At 48.8% G+C, this 24,050-nt stretch overlaps 1 protein-coding gene across 8 annotated transcripts in view; it reads right to left on the bottom strand.

Moving 5' to 3' along the window:
* Positions 1-393: 393 nt before the first annotated feature.
* FAM110B (family with sequence similarity 110 member B) overlaps positions 394-24,050 on the bottom strand; it is a 141,402-nt gene continuing 117,745 nt past the window's right edge. For 5 of the 8 annotated variants that reach the window (XM_053896547.1, XM_053896549.1, XM_053896546.1 and 2 more), the window contains one exon: positions 394-3,316. In XM_053896547.1, coding sequence (XP_053752522.1) covers positions 1,874-2,986 — 1,113 coding nt within the window. In that variant the 5' untranslated portion in view covers positions 2,987-3,316 and the 3' untranslated portion in view covers positions 394-1,873. Of the gene's footprint in view, positions 3,317-6,691; positions 6,892-24,050 lie in introns of those variants that run through there. The other 3 variants (XR_008420057.1, XR_008420058.1, XR_008420056.1) reach the window with 1 other exon arrangement.

The following is a 24,050-nucleotide window of genomic DNA, read 5'->3' as shown; positions in this document are numbered from 1 at the left end:
GGCACGTGTATGGACACATGTAATGTTAACGATGTCGGGCTTGTACAAATAAAGACCATTCAAAGGGATGTCTCCGCTGTATGAACTCATAAATATTTACAACTGGAGTCTTGGAGAAGATGTGAAAAATCCTGATGTGTAAGAAAAGGTAAAAATAACAAACGTGTGAACTAAGTAAAGAAGAGGCAGCATATTTTAGGAAGCCGGATGAAGCTATTTTAACAAAAGCACATTGCTATCGCTATCATTCGGAAGAACTGTGATGTGGTAAAAATAGCTTAATGAAACAATGTGTCTTCAACACGACCAAAAATCCGCTTCTGGCCCACAGTCCAAAATTAAACGTTCAAGGAGGGAGCAAAGAAAAGGACAAAGAGAAACCACCACCATTAGTGCCTGCACCAGAGCTATTTATTAGCGTAACTTTTTTTTGTTTCTTAAAGATTTCATAACAACTGAAGTATGTACAAAGTCTTACAGCATTTACACCATAAAAAGTTTCCCATTAGCCGATGAAGTCTAAGGTACTGCTGCTGAGAACTTCGGGGCATGAGTACAGAGCAATGAAGCAGACTGCCACACGTTTACCTCTCTGCGACCGCACCGCGACTATCAGCTGGTCCACAGCTAACTAACCACCTGCGGGACAGGTTACTGGGGAAAACGGGGAACAAGTTGGTAGGCAGCACTAGAGACCAAAGGCGGGGGGGGGGGGGGGGCGGGGGGGGGGGCGGGAAGCTACATGGCATCATGTCTCTACAGTTTCCTAGAGCTGTAACAAAGGTCCACAGCCTGAGAGAATAACATAGGCAAGACAACACAATCGCACTGCTCGGATATGGTTCAGCTACGGAAGGTATTCACTTCTGCATGGGAGGCTCTATACTGATATGGCTGGTATTTCCATTTGTGTTTATGTCTTCAGAGAACTCAAACCTGCGCAAGCCCCACCCCCCTCTCCCAAATAAAACAACAACGCAGGAAGGGGAGGAGAGAGGGAAGAGAATCAGCACAGAATCAGTTCTTGATCAAAAACCTTTTTGTTTTGTTTTGTTTTTTAAGACATTTAGTATCAGCTTTAGGATGGCCATTCCCGTCAAAAGATTAATAGTAGGAATTCTGGAATCAACCCAAATCAGAACATCAACAAAACCCCCAACCCCCGGACTCCTAGATTTAATCGCCCTCGCCGTATCTGATTGTCTTTCCTCGGGGTCAGTATTACACAGAAGCACCAACATTTTACACACGGAGTCGGACACAGAACGTAGCACGGTTGCCCCATTACTTTAACGAGTGGCAGGAGAATTCCAATACGCGAACGCTTAACATCAGGCTCACCGCTTTTCTTCCTCAGAAAACCCAGCCTGGTTCTCTCACTCAGGTCAGTCACTGTTATCCGTTTGGTAGCAGATCCCATTTCCTTCCCCACTGTTTGGGTCTCGCGTGTAGGCAAGTTGGCTTTTTACTTCGAAACGGTTCTCCTCTCAACTTAAAAGCCAGTGGATAAGATTTTTAATTAAGACACAATAGCGCGGGATAGAAAAACACAAGAACCACATAAATATTGAAGAAGTTGTCTACCGTTTTTCGTGTAAACAGTTTTGCTCAAAAGATCGAAGCCCTAGTTGGATTCCGGATTCTGGCCGCAAACTCTTGGCAGGTGACGTGCGTTCAGCCGGGCTCTGCAGCGATGGTGGACGTGGAAGCCGGGTCGGTCCCCATGTTGACAGGCATGCAACTTGGAAACATTGCACAACAAGCAACACAAAGAGAGTGGAGAAGCTCACAACACTTCAAGGAGACCTCACACCCTTCACGACTGCGGATGCACAGAGACCCACCCCTCCCTCCTTCGCACGGCCTTTCTGTCTTACACGTGGGAGACCTTCTGTGACTCTCTGGCTTGTTTGATGCTATACAACCACTTGATGATCCTCGCGTTTCTTTCGATGGCAGAGATGCCGTATGGCACCCGGTCATTGGCACTGTCGTCATTCCTAAGGTCACTGTTACTGTCCTGAGACTGTTCGCAGTCTGAGCTGATCATGCTTGCGCTGCGGAAGTTGAGGGATATGATGTCGGAGTTGGCCCGGGCAAAGTTTTCCATGCCGAGGTTCTCCAGCTCCTCGGGGTCCAGTCCGCAGTAGTTGAAGAACCTCTCCACGTCCGCGTCCACCCGGAAATACCGGTCGCTCAAGTCCGACTTGGACCGCTGGAGCGAGGGCCTCCGGCTGACGCCGCAGGCCGGTTCCACCGCGTCGGCCTCGGGGGACTTCGCGGTGGCCGCGGCCGCGACCTTGGGCTTGGGAGGCAGGGGGGGCGCGGAGCTGCTGCAGGGGATCGCTTTCAAGGGCTTCGCGCTGGTCACCCTGCGGATGTCCGAGGAGCTGTGCGAGACGTGGAGGAAGGACTCGGCCGCCGGCTCCAGCAGCCGCCGGCCCCCGTGGGAGCCGCCCTCCTGCGGGCTGCCGCGGCCCTGCGTGGGGTACACCTTCAGGGACTCGGCGAACGAGTGCCGCTGCAGGTCGGCGGAGTCCGGCCGGTGGGGCGGCCAGTTCCGGGCGCTGTGCTTGTGCCCCGAGCCCGAGCTGGAGCCCTCCGAGCTGTTGATGATGTTCTTCAGGATCTCGAGCTTCAGGGTCTCCCTCTGCACGCCGCTCTCGGTCTTGGCGTGGCCGCCGAACACGCGGAGCGTCGGGCTGCCCAGGGCGCGCTTGGCGGCGGGGCACACGGGCGGCTTGGCCAGCACGGCCGGCTTCACGGGCTCCTGCTTGGCGTTGATGACCTCCTGGCTCTTGACGTACTTGGCCTTGTCGGCCTCCAGCCTCTCCACGGCGCTGAGTCTCTTGGGGTTGGGCTCGGCCTGCCTGCGGAAGTAGTCGGGGCCTTTGTTGAGGATGCGCAGGGGCACGGCCGAGGTGAAGGTGCCCGCGGGGCTGACCGGCTTCACCATGCTACCTGTCGGGAGCGTCTCCGTGGGCATGGTGGGTGGCCTCTCCCCGGCAGCCGTGTTGGATTCTCGTCTGGGCGCCTCCGGGTGCGCGGGGCAGACACATGTACATGAAGCACGCAGGGCGGCGCACGGAGCCTGGGGTCTGGGTGTCGTCAGCAGCGGCGGCAGCAGCAGCGGCGGCGGCGCCTCATCTCACGGCTCGCCGACCGCCCCCCGCGCCCCCCGCCTCCGATCCGCTCGCCCCCCCTCTCCGGAAGGCCACGAGCCACGAGTTCCTCTGCTGCGCCCGGCCGCCTCCTTTCTTCTCCCCGAACGACGTGGGAGTCTCCTCCAGGTCTTTGTGTTCGACTGCAGGCAGAGCTGAAACACACAACAACCAACCGCGGGTTAGGACGGGCGAGTGACATCACGGCTGTAGCAACAGAGAAAGCCCGCGGCGCCCCCGCCCCCGCCACCCCCCCCTCCCACCCCCACCGGCCGCGCCTGGGCGGCGGGGCCCCGGGCCCCGGAGCGCGCGCCCCGGGCGCCCTCAGTCGGACGCGGGGGCTCGGGGCGCGCGCGCACGGGGGCCGCGCTCTCCCACGCGTGTGGGCTCTCGCGGCTGCCTCCCCGTGGCCGCCATCCGCCCCCCGATCACGCCCGGCGGGCGTCCCTCGCACCAAACCCAGGAAATCCTGGGTGGGTGTGGAAATGCGGGCTTGGCCAGGGCCGGGTCCCCGGGGCCCCGCACCGCGCGGCGTTGCGAGGCTCCCGCATCCGCGCCGGCGACCGCGTCGGGGAGTCGGGGAGTCGGGGAGCGCCGTCTCCTTCCCTCCGGCGGGCGGGCGGCCGGCGCAAAACACTTCGGGGTTTCTTCCTACCGACCGCTCAGTAACGTCTGAAACGAGCGCTTCCTTCACTCTTCAAAAGCTGAAGATAACGGGGCGAGCCACGGGATTGGCAGCAGAGATGGAAACAAGTTTTTTAAAAGCAGGTTTCAGTTATCTTACTTTGGACAACCCATATATTTGAAAGCACTTTCTCCCGAAAGCCAAGTCTACGGTATGGAGCTCCTCCTGTTCAATAAAGCAAGCTTATTTTATTTTATTTTTTTTTAATTAAAAAAGAAAACTAGAAAGACCTCCGGATTAACCAAGTTAACTAATTTGATTATAAATGCTCCATAATGTTTCACACTTCATGAGCAGAAATCAAGGGTTTCTCTGTGGTATGTGTTTTCCCCAATCCCCTAGAGAACTAAGAACTAAGAACATGTGAAGACGTCAATCATACCTAAGCATGTCTGTGCTATAGAAAACTGGTGCAAGAGTTGAGTATTCACGGATTTATTATTTGTGGCTTTCTGAACAATCTGACCACCCCAGCCCTCAACCAAAACCACCACAACGAAACATTTATCAATACTCCCAGTATCAATCTATCAGCTGTCTCTCTACTTAGTGAACGATATATGTAGCATCTTTCAAAAAAAAAAAATAAATAAATGTTTATTTATTTTTGAGAGAGAGAGACAGAGTGTGAGCAGGGGAGGGGCAGAGAGAGAGGGAGACACAGAACCTGAAGCAGGCTCCAGGCCTTGAGCTCTCAGCACACAGCCCGACACTGGGCTCGAATTCGTGAACTGTGAGATCATGACCTGAGCCGAAGTTGGGCCCTTAACCACCTGAGCCACCCAGGTGCCCCTAAAAAAATTTTTCTTAATGTTTATATTTGAGAGACAGAGACAGTACAAGCAGGGGAGGGGCAGAGAGAGAGGGAGACAGAATCCGAAGCAGGCTCCAGGCTCTGAGCTGTCAGCACAGAGCCTGATGCAGGGCTTGAACTCATGAACCCTGAGATCATGACCTGAGCTGAAGTCAGACGCTCAACTGACTGAGCCACCCAGGCACCCCTAACATTTATTCATTTTTGAAAGACAGAGAGAAACAGAGTGTGAGCAGGGGAGGGCCAGAGAGAGAGGGAGACACAGAATCCGAAGCAGGCTCCAGGCTCTGAGCTGTCCGCACAGATCCTGACATGAGGCTTGAACTCACGAACCATGAGATCATGACCTGAGCTGAAGTCGGAGGCACAACCCACTGAGCCACCCAGGCGCCCCCTAAAATTTTATGTTTATTTATTTTTGAGAGGGAGAGAGAGAGAGAGAGCACAAGCGGGGGTGGGGCAGAGAGAAAGGGAGACATAGAATCGGAAGCGGGGTCTAGGCTCTGAGCCGTCAGCACAGAGCCCGAGGCGGGGCTCGGACCCACGAACTGTGAGATCAGGGGCTCCAACCCAGGAACTGTGAGATCATGACCTGAGCCAAAGTCCAGCGCTTAACCGACTGAGCCACCCAGGTGTCCCATGTAGCATTTTTCTAAGAACAAGTCTCTCTGCCTGTTACTGCTGACAGAGAACATTTATGAATACGTCAGCATCCCAGGGTAACTGGTTACAGCCCTTTTCAGCATCTTTGGTTATAATAAGCAATATTAAGGGTAATGTATTCACTAACATCAAATAACTAATTTACAAAATAAAGTGGCGTACGTATAAAATCATCTGCTCTCACGTTAAGAAAATGAAGGGTCCATTAATAACAAGCATGGAGGTGGGGGGGGAGGGAAGCCTGAGATTCCTCTCTCATCATCTTTTACAAGCTCAATCTCCAAATACACCCATTGCCGTGTTTTGTTAAGAGACGATTTTGGGAATCTGCAAAAGGATTTGTTCTAATAAAAATATTTTCCTATGCGAGAGTTGAGAAGCCCCAAGGCAATTCCTACACAATAACTTCCTTTAATTGTGCGCTATGTAGTTTAAAATGTCACCGCCTCCTCCCCCCTCTCATGGATTCAGTGACATTGTTTCTTTGAACACATTTTGAGCGAAATGCCAGAAGGGAGCCACTATTTCTCTGCGGAGCCTTCTGCGTTTGGTCATCCACCATCCTGGGCCCACCTTCCTGGGAAGATGAACTGGGGCTCCCTTCACAGAGGGGCTCAGGGCCAGAACAGGCAGGAGAGCCTGGGGTCAGAGGCAACCCACCGGATCACAGACGGAGTGCGCGACAGCAGGCTGCCCCCGGGACAGGCCACGTTTCTTCCCAGCATGTGTAACGTCTCCTCTGATTAGTTACCTCTGGAGTTTCCAACCGTGTCCACAGAGGGGACAGGGGCGGTACATCTGGGGACACAGTGAAGGACAGGACTGAGATTGGCACCCACCAGCTCTGTGCTCAGGGACCAAAGCCAACCTCTGGCAAGGTGAGCCGAGGGGAGAGGATCGTCCAGTGGGTTGCAGGAGACAGAGCTCCTGGAGCCTCTTCTGCTGGGGCCTCGTCTCCTCATCTGGGATAGGAGGTGCTTGGGTGAGATTCTCACCCAAGCACCTCCTATCCCTCTAAGTCATGTGGTTCCCTCCTCCCTCCAAGTCATGTGGTTCTGAGCAGCCAAGAAGGAGCGAGCTATTTCCAATTTCAAAATGGCATATGGGAATATTGGCTCAGGACTGCATTGTGGTTCCTGTATTTACCGTTCTTAGGACAATATTCTCCGCATGATGAGTTGTCCTTATCACGTAATGTGAACTGGCATTAGAGCCCATGCTGGCCTGCTCGACTGTCTCCCCTTCTAACCCTATCCTGCTAAGACCAGAAGCCCCAACCTCCACCGCTACTGACCTGACCGTACCGCATGGCCCTGTCTGTTAAGGCGGGCTTTCGTGTCGTTGAGAACACGAAACAAAAATCATTACTTTCGGCTCACAAGACTGGCAGACACCAGTTTATTTAAATACCCGGGCACCCGCCTCAGAAAGCTCCCTGTCTTGCTTTCACAGTTTGCTTTCTTCGTGGAAAAAAAGGCGAGGCAATGGGTAAACAGAGGCAGACGCTCAGGATGGCTCCCGCAGGCACTCCCATCTGTTCCACGCCATCTAACCTTCGGAAGCACGCACTAGAACAAAACCGGTGTGAAAAGATTATGTTAGAAAGGTCGTGACTGGAAGCAGTTTGCACTGCATTTCCTTGTTCTTTCCACCCCTTCCTTCTCCCTTTTCTCTGGCACCCCCAATCTCCCTAATAACTTTCAACACCCTGATATTTACAGATGACCAGGTTCTGAGCCTACACGTTTTAATCCGGACTCTTTGGAGAGGAAAAGGAAAAGCATCTTCCTGGAAGAAACAGGGTGGGTGCTACAGGATCTGTTTTGGCCAACAAACTACAGCTACTTCAGACCCAATGAAGGCGGCTTAGGTGCTCCTTCTTTTAATGCTCCCATAATCCCTAACTTCTCTTCTTTTCCTTTTCAACGTTGACACGGTGCTGGCTGAGATCGGTCAAATAGTAGATGCCGTGCCTGGAACCCTGGGGCCACATCTCGAGGTCACGGATGTGTGACAACCACGATCTCTGCTCGGGGAGCAGATGACGCCCCTCTGACCCCTGGACAGGTCCCTCGGGTGCGGCCAGGCACCGGCCAGGAGGGGCTTCTATTTCTTTACCTTATTCTAGGAAAGGAAGATCAGAGCTCGGCCGCCTAGAATTTCATCAACAAAGGTAATTATACAGTCCTGCCTGATCCCTGACTTACGGCTACTAAGAGGGAACATAAGCCCGAGGCAGAGAGACACTTCCGCTCACCATTTGGCTACATTCTCCCCTGTTTAATAACCATTTGAACATTTCACGGAAGTAAAAAATGAACCGGAGAACAAAGCTTGGCAGAGGTGAGACACAAAACGGTCCACCGTATCAGGGTGCACGTGAACTCCACAGCAATCTGGCCTCGGGTGACAGGAGCGGGGCCCTGCCAGTTCCTACCCCCCACCGTGGAGCAGGGGGGCTAGAGGGGTCATGTTATCTGCGGGGGTCCCGCTCTGGGTGGGGAGGGCTGGAGGCCACAGGCGCAAACGGTGACTCTCACCCACTTGAAGCAGTGTTTCTCAAGCTGTTACGTGCCTGTGCACCCCAGGGGATGCCCTGCAAACGCCCACTCCTGAAGTAGATCTGGGGTGGGGGGGGGGACCTAGATCCTGTGCCGCTCACAGATCCCAGGCGAGGCCTAGGAAGCTGGTGCACCTTTGAGGGGCGAGAGGAAGCCCACCGCTGCACTCGAGAGCATCAGGTTAGAACCCAAGTGCCTCGGACGCAGAGGAAAACGAGCCAAGCTTTCTTGTCTCTCAAGTGAATTCAAGTCTGGGGTCTTTGGGGCACGTAGGAAGAAAGCAAGGGAGTTAGAGCCAGGACCTTGGGATTCAACACAGTCCCGGATTCACCCACAGACATTCCTTAAATAGGTGAAGACTGGCCATTTCCCACGCGCGTTACTACGGAGAAAAGGTGGAAATGTTGCCGTCAGGTGGGAGCTGAATTCCACTTGCGGTCACCAAACGTGACCTTCTCTATGAAAACTGAATGTGTTGAATTTGGCGAGCTTGGAAATGCCTTCAGTTCAAACATTCCTGGAGGCGGACAACAAAAGAAGCGGTTTACCTTCGAGGTAAGTAAGAATTCTTGAAGAACCGCTCTTCTGATTTCCCACCAAGTCAGAGCACAGAACACTGACAGTACGTATCAACCTGGGCCATGCTGCTTTCTGATTTTTTTGTTTGTTGTGGTAATTTGTGCTACTGCCTTTAGGCATCAAACCCCAACCTGGTAGGAGGGTCACTCTTGCAACTACAGTCTCGGTTTTTCCCACTTAAGGACAGACAGACATCCTTGTCGGTGCGGCAAAAATGCACAGTTTCACATGACAGTGTTAGCCTTTGAATTCTTTACAAACGTTAAGAGAAATGCACTCCCAATAGAAGAGTCAGAACCGTCCGGGGGAGGGAGAAGGTGGCTGGGCTCGGAGTAGCTGCCTCTGGGTCTGGATCCCGGCTCAGCCCTGCAATGGCTGAGCCGCCGTGGGCAGGTTACGGCATCTTCCTGGGCCTCAGGTTCCCCGTCTCCAAAATGGGGACAATAATAGTACCCACCTCTTTACAGGACCCGAGAAGGTTAGATAAGGGCACAGACACTTTTCATTCACATAACCGTTATGCGGAGGGTGTCTCTGGGGATGGAGAGAAGTGTGGACAATTTCGAGAGACGTTGGAAGAGGTACATTGGGCTGACCTTGGAGACGCGCTGGGTGTGGAGGGTGAGGGGGGCGTGTTGAGGACGATTCTGGCTCCCAGTTTGACTGCCCAGAAGTGGTTTGTGGGGAGGTACACACTCTCTCTTCCATCCCTCCCTCCTCTGCACCCCAGGCCTGAGCCAAACCGAACTATGGCAGTCTGTCCCTCCAAACCAGCTGTGTGCATTCACACCTGTCCTCCCCTCTGCCTCAGATGTCTCCTAACCAGCAGCGTCTCACAACGTTTGTCACGTCCTTAATACCCATCACACACGGTTAACGATATTGTGGTTCTCACAGAAAATTATTTTATCGAAGCAAAATGCATTCACAAATAACGCTCAGTTCTGTGGGTTCAAGGGAGCAACGCCATTCCATTTGGAAGACGTTAATGCGTCCATTTTAATTAACATGCCATGTTCTCAACGTGTTCCCGTCCTAGCGCATGCTCATTTTTATTCCTTTCTTTCATGCTGGGAGAATAACTTGCAAAAAGTGCAAAAGCAAAGGAGAATATCAAGAGTGGAAAAGTAACTGGGGAAGTCACAAAAGCAGGTTTGAAAAAAAGACTGCATTTGCACGCTACAAATTGCACAGAAACTAAGAAATCAGAGGGCCCACCATCTGGAAGCATTAAGTCAAAACCACTGCCCTTTCTGGACCTGTACTTTTTCAATTACCGGATGACGTGCCTCGTTCTGTCTCATCGCCCGGTGAATCCCTCTCGCCTATAATTCTGACGGCTGAATCTTCTCTTTTTTGGCCTCAGTGTTGCCATCAACATCAACTCCAGGCTGTTGGTGAAAGAATCCTCTTCCAACCACACTATCCCTTCGTATGTTCTTGGCAACCGGGGACTTTTCCCAATAACATTTTGACTTTTGATTCCAGTATCCTAGTCCTTTTTCGGCTTATTTTTTCGGTTGGCTACAGAGTAGGTCTTCACAGATGATTTAATAACAAACCCCTGCCCTAGGTTTCCATTCCTTTGTTTTAGTCTTCCACAGGTGGCGTAAACCGTTACCCCCCCCTTTTGCGGCACCCCCTTTCAGCCCTGTTTCTTCCGGCACATCCATTCTCTACAACCGCGGGATAGAAAAAGATGTTGGAATGGGTGCAGAGATGATGGACAGGCCAACTCTTAGCTTTTTTTTTTTTTTTTAAACATTTATTCATTTTTGAGAGTGAGAGAGATGGGGCATGAACAGAGGAGGGGCACAGAGAGAGGGAGACCCAGAATCCGAAGCAGGCTCCAGGCTCTGAGCCGGCAGCACAGAGCCCGATGCGGGGCTCGAACTCACCGACAGTGAGATCATGACCTGAGCGGAAGTCGGACACTCAACTGACTGAGCCACCCAGGCGCCCCGCCCCCGCCGTTAGCTTCTTATGACTTTATAGATACGGACGAAGAGGAACTGTCTCACTGGCTCTCCTATGTGCCAGGTGCACTGGTGGGGCAGCACACAACTTGTGCCTGCATTTTGATCAAGGTGTGAAAATTACTGGGACAACCGGGGAGGCCCTGTGTTATGGAAATATCCCCCAGGTGGCGCTGTGAGCTGAGCAAGGCTGGAGGGAAGAGTGGAGGGGGGTGGGTGCCACTTGCTATGCCCAGTGTTTCCTCATGAAGCCCAGGGGGCACACAAAGGCGGCTATGGGAGACAACTCTGCCTCAGGAAAGCAGTATGGAGGGCAGTCTCAGGCTCTGTGCTCGGAGCTATGATGGAGGACAGTGGCTCTGTCTGTCTACCTTCGTCTCAGACAGTGAGATGAAGCCGTGTTTCCAGGAGTACAAGAGTGGGGGTTTCCTAGGTGCACCTAGGTATTTGGGAAAAGGTGCTCTGGGGTGATGGGAAACAGAATTGCCCCCAAAGAGTCACCCCCGAAAGGAAGCCCCCAGCCCTGCGCTGAGTGGAAGGCCGTGAGCACCCCCTAGCGGTAGGAGGGGTGCGGCTGCCCCCAGGGAGCCCCAAAGCTCCCAAAGAAAGGCAGCTCTGAAATCCCCCCTCCCCAGGGGACCACACCAGATGACAGGTGTCAAAGCCCAGGGCAGGAACCTTGCGATCCTCCCCTTAGCACTCTGCCTGGCCTGCACATTCACACAGCCTCGCGGGACCTACTCAGGTCAGAAGGGACGCCTGCTCATGAGAGGGAAAGAAGCTGGAACAAGAAAGGAGAGGAAAACCCACGATGTTTATTACGTCCCCTCCTCCACAGTAAATACTCACCCCCCCCCCCCCCCTTCTCTCCTGAGCCAACACAGGCCTGAGCTGGAAGAGGGAGAAGCTAATTTAAACCGGATGAAAGGCTGGAGTTTGGGTTGAGACAGAACGATGGACTGGGCTCTTTCGTTCCTGAAACTGATCTGAGAACTTTCAATTATTTAAGACCCACTGAAGAGGCTATGGGTGCCATCTGAGATTTCATCCCAGGGACGGAAAGGAGAACTCAGCAGGCTGAATTCTTCAGGCACAGAGAAAAGCGCACACTCACTTCCTGTTTATCCCTCCTGAATCCAGGCCAGAAAACAAAAGGGCTCCATCCACACAGTATCCCTCAGGTTTTCTGTTCCCCTGTTCACTCTCTGCCACTCCTCAGTTCAGAGCCCAGGTCCAGGGGTCAAGGTCAACCACACCTAAAGGTCTGCAACCCTGGGAAGTTACTCAAGCTGAGTGTGCCTCAGTTTCCTCTCTTACGCGTAATGACTGCTACACTCCATAGGGCGGATGTGGGAACTCCGTGAGGTATATAAACGCGCTCAGCATGGAACTCAGCACCACGTTTGTTCAGTAAATGTGAGCGGTTATTAAATTTCGTCCCCAGTGTCGGCAACTTGGCACTGATAATCGCCGTCATCAGATCTCGAGCTTTACGGGAACTGAATGATCTTTTGTCTTAAAATGATTCCATTGCTCTCAAGCCATAGTGTGTGTGTGTGTGTGTGTGTGTGTGTGCGCTATTTCTGTCAAAGTGGATTGACTATGCAGTTTCTGTCTGAAAGGTCATTCGCATGACCCCATTTTTATTTGAGTTACAGAGAAAATATGTGGTTTCAAATTTCAAAGCAAACAGTTATGTGAGTGAACCAGGCTAGAGTAAATAATAGAGCCATTATTAAAAATGAAATCAAACCTAAAATTGGGAGGAGAAAAAGAGCAGGTCAAATCTCAATCCATGATGGATTCTTTAATGTCATTCTCCAAGGTCATTTAGAAAATGCTTCGTTTTCATTTTGAAGTCAATCCGTTATTTTAAAATGTTATGGGTTCCCTTTAAAATGCCATTCTCCTATTTAAGACAATTAGAATGAAAACAGAATCAGAGGGGGACAAAAATCACATTTCTGGTCCAACGTTCTTCCTTGGCCAAAGGCGAAGAAAATGCTGCTAAGAGAGGCCCAGCAACTTGTTCCACTGTGGGGGAGCCCTGCCTTTCACCTGAGATTACAGAAATCAAGGCTGCGTGTAGCTGGGCCCCCAAAATCATTTGGCAATACAATGGCTCGCTTAATGACAATAACTACAAGTAATTAAAAAACAGGGCCACTAGGATTCCTAATGAAAATCCAATAGGACTGCTTGCCTTATCCAAACAAACATAAAACGATCCCACTCGCAGCCACTTTTTATCCTCTCTTAGAGTTTTATGTGGTTTTACGTTCCGCTGTGAGAATGCGGGAGGCCAAATTCTAAATGAACGTCAAGTTCAAGGGACCACTGTCCTCTTTTAAAGACTAGTGTGCTCAAATCACAGGCTTTAGAAGTCTTGCTAATTAACGTGGGTCTCAGTGTTAGCTGGTTCCCTTAGCTAGGTAGACCAGGCGACCCTTCCAGGGGCTCAACGATCTCAAAGATTCGGAACTCTAAAAGGATCTGTGTTGTGCCTGCAGACACTGTCAGAGGACCACCTCATCCGTGTTCACAACTGCCTCCTCGAGGCTGCCTGGTGCCCCCGTGGAAGCAAGAAGTACTTGTGAGTGGCCCCTGACGGCCGTGACCAGAATCCAGGGTTGGGTGCATCTGGGGACCCTGCACCTACGTTCTCCCACCAGCATCGACGCTAAGCATCTGCGCTGCGCATACTGCTTTTTCCTTTAGCTGTGTGTTGACTTGTGCTCTACGGCAATCGTAGCTCATATATACGATAACAGAGATTAAGGGTGGCAATATAGATCGAACCCTTATTTCTGAAAGTATTTTTAATTTCTAGTGATCAGCCTTGGGGCAGAGGAGATTTTACTCTGGAATAAACCTTAACATGTGTTAACATTGTGAACCATTTTTCAACTTGAAGGGAGAAAAAGTAAAGCAGCATTTTTTTTTTTTTTTTTTTTTGGACAGTGGGCCAAGTTCGCTGTAAGTGGATTAGGTAAATTCCTTTGTATTACGTTTGAAAATTAACCTGTTAATCATGGCCACTTCTTATAAAGCATATATAATGTCCCCAGGACTGTACTAATGCATCTTATAGGTTTTTAAATTCAATCCTGCCGATATCTCTAAAGCAAGTATTATCCCCATTTTACAGATGAGGACACGGAGGTCCAAATAGTCTAAGGTATTCAATACTGAGTGGCTGTTGGCTCTACACCCAGGTCTGTACAGGTACACTTCGGCCCACCTCACCGTGTCACACGGTCACCCCAGAGCTCTTAATGATGTCGTTTTGAATGTTTTATATTTGGGTAATATGGCCATAGGAGTCCACACTAATTATATTTTAGTTCCTAAAAATCTCCTCTTTGGGCTGTTTGCTGTTCAGTACCAGCTTCCCCCAGAAGATGGAGAAGGAACAGAAATCTCCTTAATTTTTTGCTAAATCAAATAACCATGCCATTTGCTAACAGCTTAAATGCACAAGCGGAGAAGGTGAAGTGTTTATAAATTGGGTTCCATTAATTTAATTTTCTTTCGTGATACCACTGACTGCGGATCTATGAAAGTTAACCGAACTTTGATGAAAATAATGAGAGATATTAAAAGGAACAACAAGCAACATGAGACTGTGATTTCATTCTGTCTTACTACACAGAGCATCAGAGAGCAGGGATAGCACACTTTTTTATTGCCATTTCCAGTAAAGCTGCCCGCCTTGCACATAGTAAGCACTTGAGCTGAACTAAAACGCTAACCACTCCGTAGAATATCTAGCACGTCAATTTATATTGCAGAGACTCAGTGAAGATGTCAGATATAAAGCTTGGGGAGTGAAACTTGGAATAAACTGTTTAGAAATTTGAAACCACACTCAAATCGCCTCCTTTTTCTTTTTAATGTTTTTTTTTTTTTTTTTTTTTTTAATTTCTTTTTGAGACAGAGAGAGACAGAGCATGACCAGGGGAGGGGCAGAAAGAGAAGGAGACACAGAATCCGAAGCAGGCTCCAGGCTCCGAGCTGTCGGCACAGAGCCCGGTGTGGGGCCGGAACCCACGGGCCATGAGATCATGGCTCTGAGCCGAAGTCACTCAACCGACTGAGCCACCCAGGCGCCCCAGAGCACCTCCTTTGGACTGCAGAGTTTGGTATAATAGCACACAACTGCACAGAACCTGTTCTTTCACAACTTCATGGGCACATTAGCCCGGAATTGTGGTTAGGGAACAAATACGCTTGCAAAAGGACATCAATGCAAGGTAGAATTTTCAAGCATAGCCAGTAGGTTCACTTAAAAACAAACGAACAAAACACGTGATCTCCTTTGCCAAGGAACACCTAGAATCGTTTTCGAGTTCTCGAATAGCTCTTAGTATCGCAGCGGTTCGGACGAGTTCTTTGCCTCAAACGTACTCAAAAAAGGTAACAGCATTTTCTCATTTTCCAGGATTCAGACTGCACCGTGGGAGAAAAAAATAACCTTCAAAATAAGATACGTAAGTAGCCAGACACGTGTTTTCTGCAGCACATCTTTTAATCTTGAACGTTTTGACGCGTCTCACGCGAATCATCTCCAAACCTAGAACGCCACGAGGTAGGGCTTCACCACGATTTGCGCTTGAAGTAATATTTTTGGGTCCAAGTGACAAGGAGCTCAGGAATGACTGGTAAGTTCACTCTACTTGCCCGGGCCCATTCCGGCACCAGAGCACCAGGCACGGGGCCAAACTGTTGGCTCTGCTGGGCAGTTTAGCCTGGAGGTGTCTGGGGGCAGGCACTGGGCTAGGAGGGACAGGAGATCCCGGGGGCCAAGGGTAATCTGGGTGTGTGGCCGCAGCCCCCTCCCACCTGCCGCCAGGACCCCGTCTTCCCGGCCACGCGCTCTGATGCCTGCTTCCAGCTCCGGCTCCCTCCTCTGCCAGGCCTTGACCGGAGCCTTCCTGGCTGGAGAAAGTGTCCCGAGGCCCCTGAGAAGCCTCGTCTGACCTCTCTCTCCGCATCCTGTCCTTCCTCCCTGGCACTTCCCTTATGGTCCTTATAGTCAAGGGGCGGTCCCGCCCTCGCGTCTCCCAGCCACACACACCTGAGGGCGGGCAACCCGGCTCTCGTCTGTCTGTCCAGCCCAGCACTTACTGCTGGGGACGGCAGGCTTCAGAGATCTCTCGCAGGGACGCTTGTCTGACCCGAGTCCAGTTCAGGACGTGTCTGTGCCTCAGTGTAAAAGAATAAAAGCTAACGCTATCCCCAAGGCTTTGCTTACTTCCCCGTCTCCCTCCTCCTGCTGCCCAAATGCACAAACACACAAACAAAAAGCTGCTCACTTAAGAGGCGCTCTAAGGATTACAGTAATCTTAAATCTATATTAAAAGTAATTGGATAAAGACTTAAAAAAACCACAGGCATTGCTGGATGAACAAAATGCATCTTTCACGCGCTCTGAAAACTCTGCCTTTGGTATCCACTCACATACGATGTACTTTTTTACTGCCCTCCTTCGTGCTTTCACTTCAAAACGATGCTATCTGCCTCCATCTTGATTAATTTTAAGCTTCTCACTCCTGTTTACTAAAGAAAAATGACTCATTCAAAGTGAAAAAAGGGGGTAGGCTTTTTGAAATAGTTTTTTTTTCCCCTGTCTCTAGCATTGTTTTGTTTGTTTGTGTGGCAAGAAATGGGAGTTTTCCATTACTTTTTAACAGGGAAGAATTATTTCGCTTGTGCCAAAAGGTGGCTGTTGATGTTCAGTGCTTCACGATCTCTCAAGCTTTTGATTTTAGGCACAATCCCTGGGTCTAAAAAGAGAAATACGGCAGCAACCATTTGTGGGCTACCTTTCCTCTGTCAGACCTCATGCCGGATAAGTGCCTTACATTTATCAGCCTCGCCCAACGGGTGTCATGTGTCCCCCTTGGCAGATGGGGAAACTGAGGCTCGGGAAGTCTGAGGGGCTGGCGTGAAGCCGGTCAGTCGAAGGAGCTCAGTGTCGACCTCAGGTCTGTTTTCTAAACCTGTGCTCTCCCACTGCTCTGCGGAGACATGGAAACATCTGCGGCTGCAGGGAGTGAAGACGGGCCGGATCTGGACGAGAGCCAGGAAGGAAGGGAGGACGGAACAGACAGGGCGCCCTCCTCACCACCCCCAACCCAGATGATGCCAGGCCTCTGGCTGCTTTCCTAACGAAACCTCCTTCCTGCTGCGGTGGCAGAATCTGGGAGACACTACAGTTAGCGGCAGTGGCCGCACCAGAGGATAAAACAGTGAGGGGGAGTAAGAGGCAGGAAGATGTTCTGAAAACTTTGTGAGACGGCATTCGTAAAATATGAAAAACCGGCCCGATAAACCCAACTTGTGGCAGTGCCCATAAAAGCTCTGCTTGGTAAGATGCTCCAAGGGGATCTCAAAATTGCACTCTACCCTCCTTAGTGGGAAATAATTATTCTCCTATCTTGCTAAGGAAATGACAGTGTCTTCCTAACGACCGAAAAATAACAATCCAGTCATCACCGGATGAGATAAAAGCCACATTCTGTCTGGACGAAGCTGGGCCCACCCCTGGGCATGAACCCTTCGGGTCACGGAGACCCACTCAATACGGCAAAGACAGCTTCCTATCCTCTCCCTGCCCTCAAAGGAACAGGCCCCTAAAGGGACACGGTCCAGCCAGTTTGTACAGAGAGAACGGTCTAGAATGCAGGAAGCGCCAGAGGCGTCCCGGTTCATTCAGAGGATGTTTCCTGAGCACCTACTATATGCCGGGCCGTGAAGAAGATGAACGATACAGACGGGGCTCACATACATGGCAATACCTAAGAGAAAGAAAGAAAACACGTAGTCCGGTAAGTAGAGCCGGTAAAAGGAAAAACAGAACGTGTATTTTAGCAAGGTGGAAGTTACGGCCGACTTCAGTAAAACAGAGCTTGGCAAAGCATCGGGCGGGGGGGTTTAGGAGAGAATGGAAGAAAGAAAGGAGACACTGAGGGCTGGCGGCTTGGTTCAGGAGGTGATAGCTGGAGGGGAAGCAGGGTCAAGGGAGGGTTTTTTCTTTAAGGGGTAGAAATGACAGCACGTGTGTCTGTGACATGTTTTTGAGACAGAGAGAGACAGAGTGCAAGTGGGGGAGAGGCAGAGAGAGAGGGAGACACAGAATCGGAAGCAGGCTCCAGGCTCCGAGCTGTCAGCCCAGAGCCCGACGCGGGGCTCGAACTCACGGACCGCGAGATCGTGACCTCAGCCGAAGTCGGCCGCTCAACCGACTGAGCCACCCAGGCGCCCGGCCACCGTTCTTTTTTAATGAGCTGGAGGCGAGGCGGCCGCAGAAGCAATCTGCAGACCGGTCGAAGGAAGCGTTTTTGGAACAATCAAAACTATCCCGAGCAGGAGTTAACTCCTTTGTAACCGAGAGCGAGCTCCTTCTCCCAGGACGCGCGTGTACAGACACCGACCTCCCACGTGTCCGAGAAACATTAGAGGGGATTCCTGGGGCGGGTGGGAGGGCACGGCTGGCGAACGTCAAGTGCCTCTCCGAGAAGTCTGCTTCTCTGAAACTTCTCTCACTGCCAAGACTTCATTTACCGCGCTCAGAGCAAGAGGACAGGCACGCGAGGACGGACAGCCCGTGAAGTCAGCAGAAACATTTGCAGACAGACTGTCCTAAGATACCGAGCACTAGGTGCACAGGTGACAGCAGGATAGCGGCAAGAATACTTATGATAAGCTGCTGAGGTCTTCCGGGAAAGAGCGAAGAAGAGGAAGGTGTGAGTGAGGAGGGCTGGCTGAAGGAGAGGGGCGAGAAGAGAGAGCAACACGTCTTGTCAACCGTGGCCGCGGAGATCGAGCTGTGCCTTGCAGGCCGACGACCTTTCTCCCCGCGCTGTTCTCCTGGTTCTCGGTCGGCACCCGGGGTTGATTTCTGACATCTCTCATGGCCCTGAAATTCTCGCACAGCATGTCTCCCGATGCAGACTGTGCAGAGTCTTTCGAGCAGTGCACAGCCCCTGAAACTGCCCCATGAGTTTATGGGCTCACCAAGGAAATCACCACGTAGGAGCCGTTCACTGGGCTAAGGAATGATGACAGGTGGTTGATACCTGAAGGTCAGAGGCCGCCTCTAATGTGACCCAGAGCCGGGCGGTTAAACGTGACACCGTGCTACCAGCAGCATTTCGTTTGCGTGTGATGCCTCAGCTCATTCGGGAGGTCACGTCCTCCCCAAAGGCTTTCGGAAAACCTCCATCCACGACTGCAGTTCAGAGATGGGAGTCATTAAATCCTGCAACAGGCGGCCACTGGCTCTGAACTGAGAGATATCACCCCAGGAATCACTGGATATAATGCCTGCCTCTCCAAAATGAATGTTTTGATTCATGTAATTTCCCCCTCCATTAGCTTCGAGGGCATCTAACTCCTTTGTGATATTCTTTTTTCTTTATCGATTTCTAGAGGGAGGGCATTGGATTTTTCTCTTTTGTTTAAGAGCTTTTTAAAGATAGATGGAGGCTTTTCAATGTTCACCTGTTTTACTCACCAAGGCTCTCTCGATCTCTGCAATTACTGTTTCTGGAGCATAAGGAGGTTAGAGCCTTCTTGTGTTTACAAGTATACCTAGAAAAGTATTTCAATAAATGAAGCCAAAATATATACATATGAAGGCAAAATGACTCCTTTTATCAAGCCACAATTGACCATTAAATTGAAATTTATCTAGGGAGGAAACAGGAAAATGGTATTTTTTTTTTTTTTTTAAAAGCTAGTGTCTATCTGAGAAAAAAATCTCTTAGTAATCCATATCTCGTCTTTGGACGAAGAACTACTCAACATGCAACTTCTCATTTTTCAGTGTCAGCTTTTTCAAGTATTATGATAAATACTATAAAGTGACCTACTTCCTGACACCTACAGAAAGTAATGCGTCATTCCAAAATCCATTTCTCCCACTTGCGGGACAAAACACACCTTCTCTGACAGATGGGAAAGGCCCTTTTACATAATCCCTCCGTCGCCCCCACCCTGACACACGAAAAAGTTACTCTACAAAGTATCTATTAAATGTTGCCTTATAGCTGGACAATTTACTACAACCTTCGGGTCCAACTCTCTAGCCAGAGCTGGAATGTTATGGTACAGTGGGGATATTCAAGATATGGCCTTGCTGGGAACTAGGTAGCAAAATGATACAAGGATTACAGTGATTTTCAAAAAGTAGGATTATCTGAGAAAGCGGTTGGTAGGAGTCCCTCGCAGGAACCGAGGAAGACAGCAGGACCCCTGAGTGCAGGGCAGGCTCTGGACTCGAGCGGGTCTGTGTTTCGAACCTGCTTCCCTACGCCCTAGTCCTGTGACCTTGGGTGAGTAACTTCCCCCGACGCGCTATCCTCTACTTCTCCGTCTCTTAAGTGGAGACGACGACGCCTTCCTCCCTGGGCGGCTGTGAATTTGAGGTGATAGGAAGGACGGAAGGCCCTCAGCCTGGGGCCTGGCACAGCCAAGGTGTTTGCTCAAATTTTACAGTAAAGGTGTCACTTCTATGGAAAGTATTAAAAGCACTTGGTGGTATTGGCAAGTCATTTCTTTGGTCGTCATTTTCCAAAACACATGGAAATTCTAGATGTTTTTGTTAAAATAAATGTAGGAGAATGAAAAGCGTAGCAACAAAAAACAATCTTTCTGGGGTTTCGGGAGGCATCGCATTCAACCTGCTTAGCAATTTGGGGACCACCCCTTGATATTCTCCAACTAGACGATATGCCAGACGATACAGGCAACAAGAAGAAGCCGGCAGAAGCGAAGCAGGCCAAAATGAAACAGTGCAAGGCAGGAAGAGTATCAAGTAAAACCTCCTATCAGTTATATGCAAACTCACAGAAGATTCTTTTAAGATTTATATAGAAAGGAGGGGCGCTTGGGTGGCTCAGTTGGTTAAGCATCTGGCTCTTGATCTTGGCTCAGGTCACCATGACCTCATGGTTTGTGAGTTCGAGCCCCATGTCGGGCTCCGTGCTGCCAGCGCCTGCTTGGGCTTCTGTCTGTCTGTCTCTCTCTGCCCCTCCCTCTCGTCCGCGGTCTCAAAAAAGTAATAAAATAAACTTATATGGAAATATAAGTTTATAATATAATATAAATTAATATAAATATAATATAAAATAAATTTATATGGAAAGGCAAACGAACTCTAATAGCTAAAACAATTTTGAGAAAAAAAGAATAAAGTGGGGGGAATCACTCTACTTACTTTCAAGACTTATTAAATAGCCATAATAATAAAGACTGTGTGATACTGTGAAGGGACAGACTTACAGAACGGTGGAACGGAACAGAAAACCCAAATATAGTACCAGTATACTCACACACGAGTACAGTCAGCGTATTTCGACAAAGGTTCAGAAGCGATTCAATGAAGGAAGAATGGTCTTCTCAACAAACAGTACTGGAACAACTGGGCATCCACAGGCCAAAATGTGAATCTTGACCTAAATTTCATGCCTTATGCAAAAATTCAGAAAGGATCACAGATCTACTTGTAAGACATAAAACTATAGGATTTTTAGGAGACAACACAGGAAAAAGTCTTTGGGATCCTGGGGCTTGATGAAGCAAAGTTCTTGGGTATGACAACAAAAACGTGATCCAACAAAGGAAACATGGGTAAGTCGGACTTATCAAAATTAAAAAAAAAAAAAACAACTTTTGCTCTGCGAAAGACCCTGTTACCAGGAGGAAAAGGCAAGCTACAGACTCAAAGAAAAGAGTCGCACAACACGTATCTGACAACTCATGTCTGGAATATATAGATAAGTCAAAACTCAACTTAAAAAAAAAAAAAGACAATCCAGTTGGAAAATGTGCAAAAGATATGAAGAGATACTTCGACTGAGAGGGCATATGAAGGGCAGAAAACACGTGAAAAAGATGCCCCACGTCACTAGTGGTTAAGATGACAAAGCAATATCTTTACACGCTTGTTAGAGCAACTAAGATAAAAAAAAGCGACACCAAGAAGATCATGCTGGTGAGGGTGCAGACAAACTAGATCACCGTGTGCACCGAGTAGGAATATTTTCTGGTACAGACATGCCGGGAAAGAGTTTGGCAGGTTTCTGTTTTTGTTTTTTGTTTTTTGAAAGCTAGGTGTAGACTTACATAGAACCCAAGAATTGTCCTCCTGGGCATTCATTCCAGGGAAATGAAAACTATACCCACATAAAACCTATGCATACTTGTTCACAGCGGCTTTATGTGTAATAGTTGAAAACTAGAAGCAGCCAAAATGTCCCTTAATGGGTGACTGCTTCAGCATAAGCATCCCATAGAATGCTTCTCCGAAATCAGAAAGAACTACTGGTCCATGCAACAAGTTGGACGCATCTCAAAGGCATTACACTGGGTGAAAAAAGCCAATATCCAAAATCGTATACTGACTCATCCCAGTTATGTAACATTCTCAAAATTATGTAACTATAGTGATGGAGAACAATGCATACATGGCCATGAGGGGCTGGGGGCAGAGTACACATGTGTGTGTAAGGGGGTACGGAAAGGGAGACCTCTGCATACAGAAGAGGATCTTGACTGCGGTGGTGGTTACATGAAACTATACATGTGATGAGAGTGACATATGTATGGCATCCCACACATTGTCCCAATGTCCATTTCTTGGCTTTGATCTTTGATCTTTGATACTATACTATAATTCTATCCGACATAACCATGGGGACAGAGAGTGCTGGGAGACGGTACGTAGCTTTTCTGTTATCTTTGTAACTTTCTATGAATCTATAATTTCAGAATAAAAAGTGAAAAAAAAAAAAAAAAAGCCTGCCCAGGACACAGGGCGGAAACACACAATCTGTTTCCGGAATAAGTGAAAAATCATTACTTTAAAAATAACAGAAATTTGGGGGCACCTGGGTGGCTCAGTTGGCTAAGCACCTCACTTTGGCTCAGGTCATGATCTCATGGTTTGTGAGTTCAAGCCCCGTAGGCTCTGTGCTGACAGCACAGAGCCCAACTGCAGATCCTTTGTCCCCCTCACTCTCTGCCCCTCCCCTAGTTGCGCGTGCGCTCTATTCTCAAAAAGAATAAACGTTTAAAAAATTAATTAAAGGGGCACCCGGGTGGCCCAGGTGGCTAAGCATCCGACTTCAGCTCAGGTCATATCTCACATTTTGTGGGTTCGAGTCCCACGTTGGGCTCTGTGCTGACAGCTCAGAGCCTGGAGCCTGCTTCCGATTCTGTGTCTCCTTCTCTCTCTCTGCTCCTCCCCCGCTCGCCCTCTGTCTCTCTCTGTCTCTCAAAAATGAATAAATGTTAACAAAATTTTTTTTAATTAAAAAAATAAAAATAAAACAACACAGATATAAAATATAATAGGTTTTACGATAATAGTTCTATAAAATAGGTTCTACTATAGAAATTAACATGTTTGTCAGATTACGAGACATTTTATATGGAGAAATGGGCTTTAACATTTCTCAGATTTTCATATTGAGAAACCAACCTGAGACTCAAGCTTTGGCCTCAAAATAAAAAAATGGAACCATGTTTTCTAAATTGCTAGGAGTTTCTAAAATGAAACTTTGTTTCGAAAAAAAAAAAGTGTTTTTCCCTTATTACAGTTCAGAATCTGGCCTGGATTGTAATATGCCATTTAAATAGTACTGAAGACAGTAATGTACTAACCTAAGAACTTACTCATGCTTATGAAGGTACCAAGCTGGAAGTATTGGAGATGAGGTTTAGAGATAAAAGAAATTTCACACATTCATAGTGTTCTTTGAAATTGTTTCCCAAAAAGTGTTTTCAAGGAAAAATTTCATATGTAATTCAAACAGAGAAAAAAACAAACAAACAAACAAAAAAACCCAAACAGAACAATTACAGATTTCAATGATTTCCTACTCCAGATTGAAGTGCTTTAAACTTATTTTAACAATAAATTTAAAAAAGAATTAGCATCAAAGAAAGAGGATTTGGGGCAGAGCGGACTTCACGGTCTAGCAAACTTGAAAGGAACAAATCATTTTCTCTTCTTAAATTCCCCAGTAACTGATTTAGAGGAATAAGATTCAATGATTTCACATTTGGCATTTCCTAAGCGTTCCCCATTCATTCTATATTTTAAATGACCATTCTAACACAGATGTACGTAAAGTCGGTGGGAAAGTTTTAAAAACACGTGCTTTGCGAATTTAAGTTCTATTTAAGTATGGGATAGGTGATGTAACAAAGGCGATTTTCCTACCCTCTGGCACATCTTAAAACGTACCGATCAAGTTTACGGTGTTGCCTCCTCCTTGCCTCTGCCTGTCTTTACACGCGTCACTAGGGTGCAGCCTATTACGGCGTTTCTGGGATTGAAAGACTGCGAGCAAAGATAACGAAAAAAGTGAGGTGTGCATTGTAACATGCAATCCCAATGTTTACGTATAGCTAGTCTATCAGATCTGTTTGGATTTGGGAATGAAACTTTGTTGGTGGACAGTGCAACCCAAGAATAGATCCAGTACAACTTTTCTGAGCAATGGTCTACTATGCTTCGCTAGCAAGAAAGCTGAGGGGTTCACGGTAGATTTTACCATCAGAACGGCATGAAGAATCTCATCTGGTCCAATTCGTTTTACT

The sequence above is a fragment of the Panthera pardus genome, unplaced genomic scaffold (assembly GCF_024362965.1).
Source record: "Panthera pardus isolate Hobbes unplaced genomic scaffold, ASM2436296v1 HiC_scaffold_7, whole genome shotgun sequence".
NCBI lineage: Eukaryota > Metazoa > Chordata > Mammalia > Carnivora > Felidae > Panthera > Panthera pardus.
The sequence above is the reverse complement of the archived record's forward strand: the minus strand, read 5'-3'. Positions and strand labels throughout refer to the sequence as shown.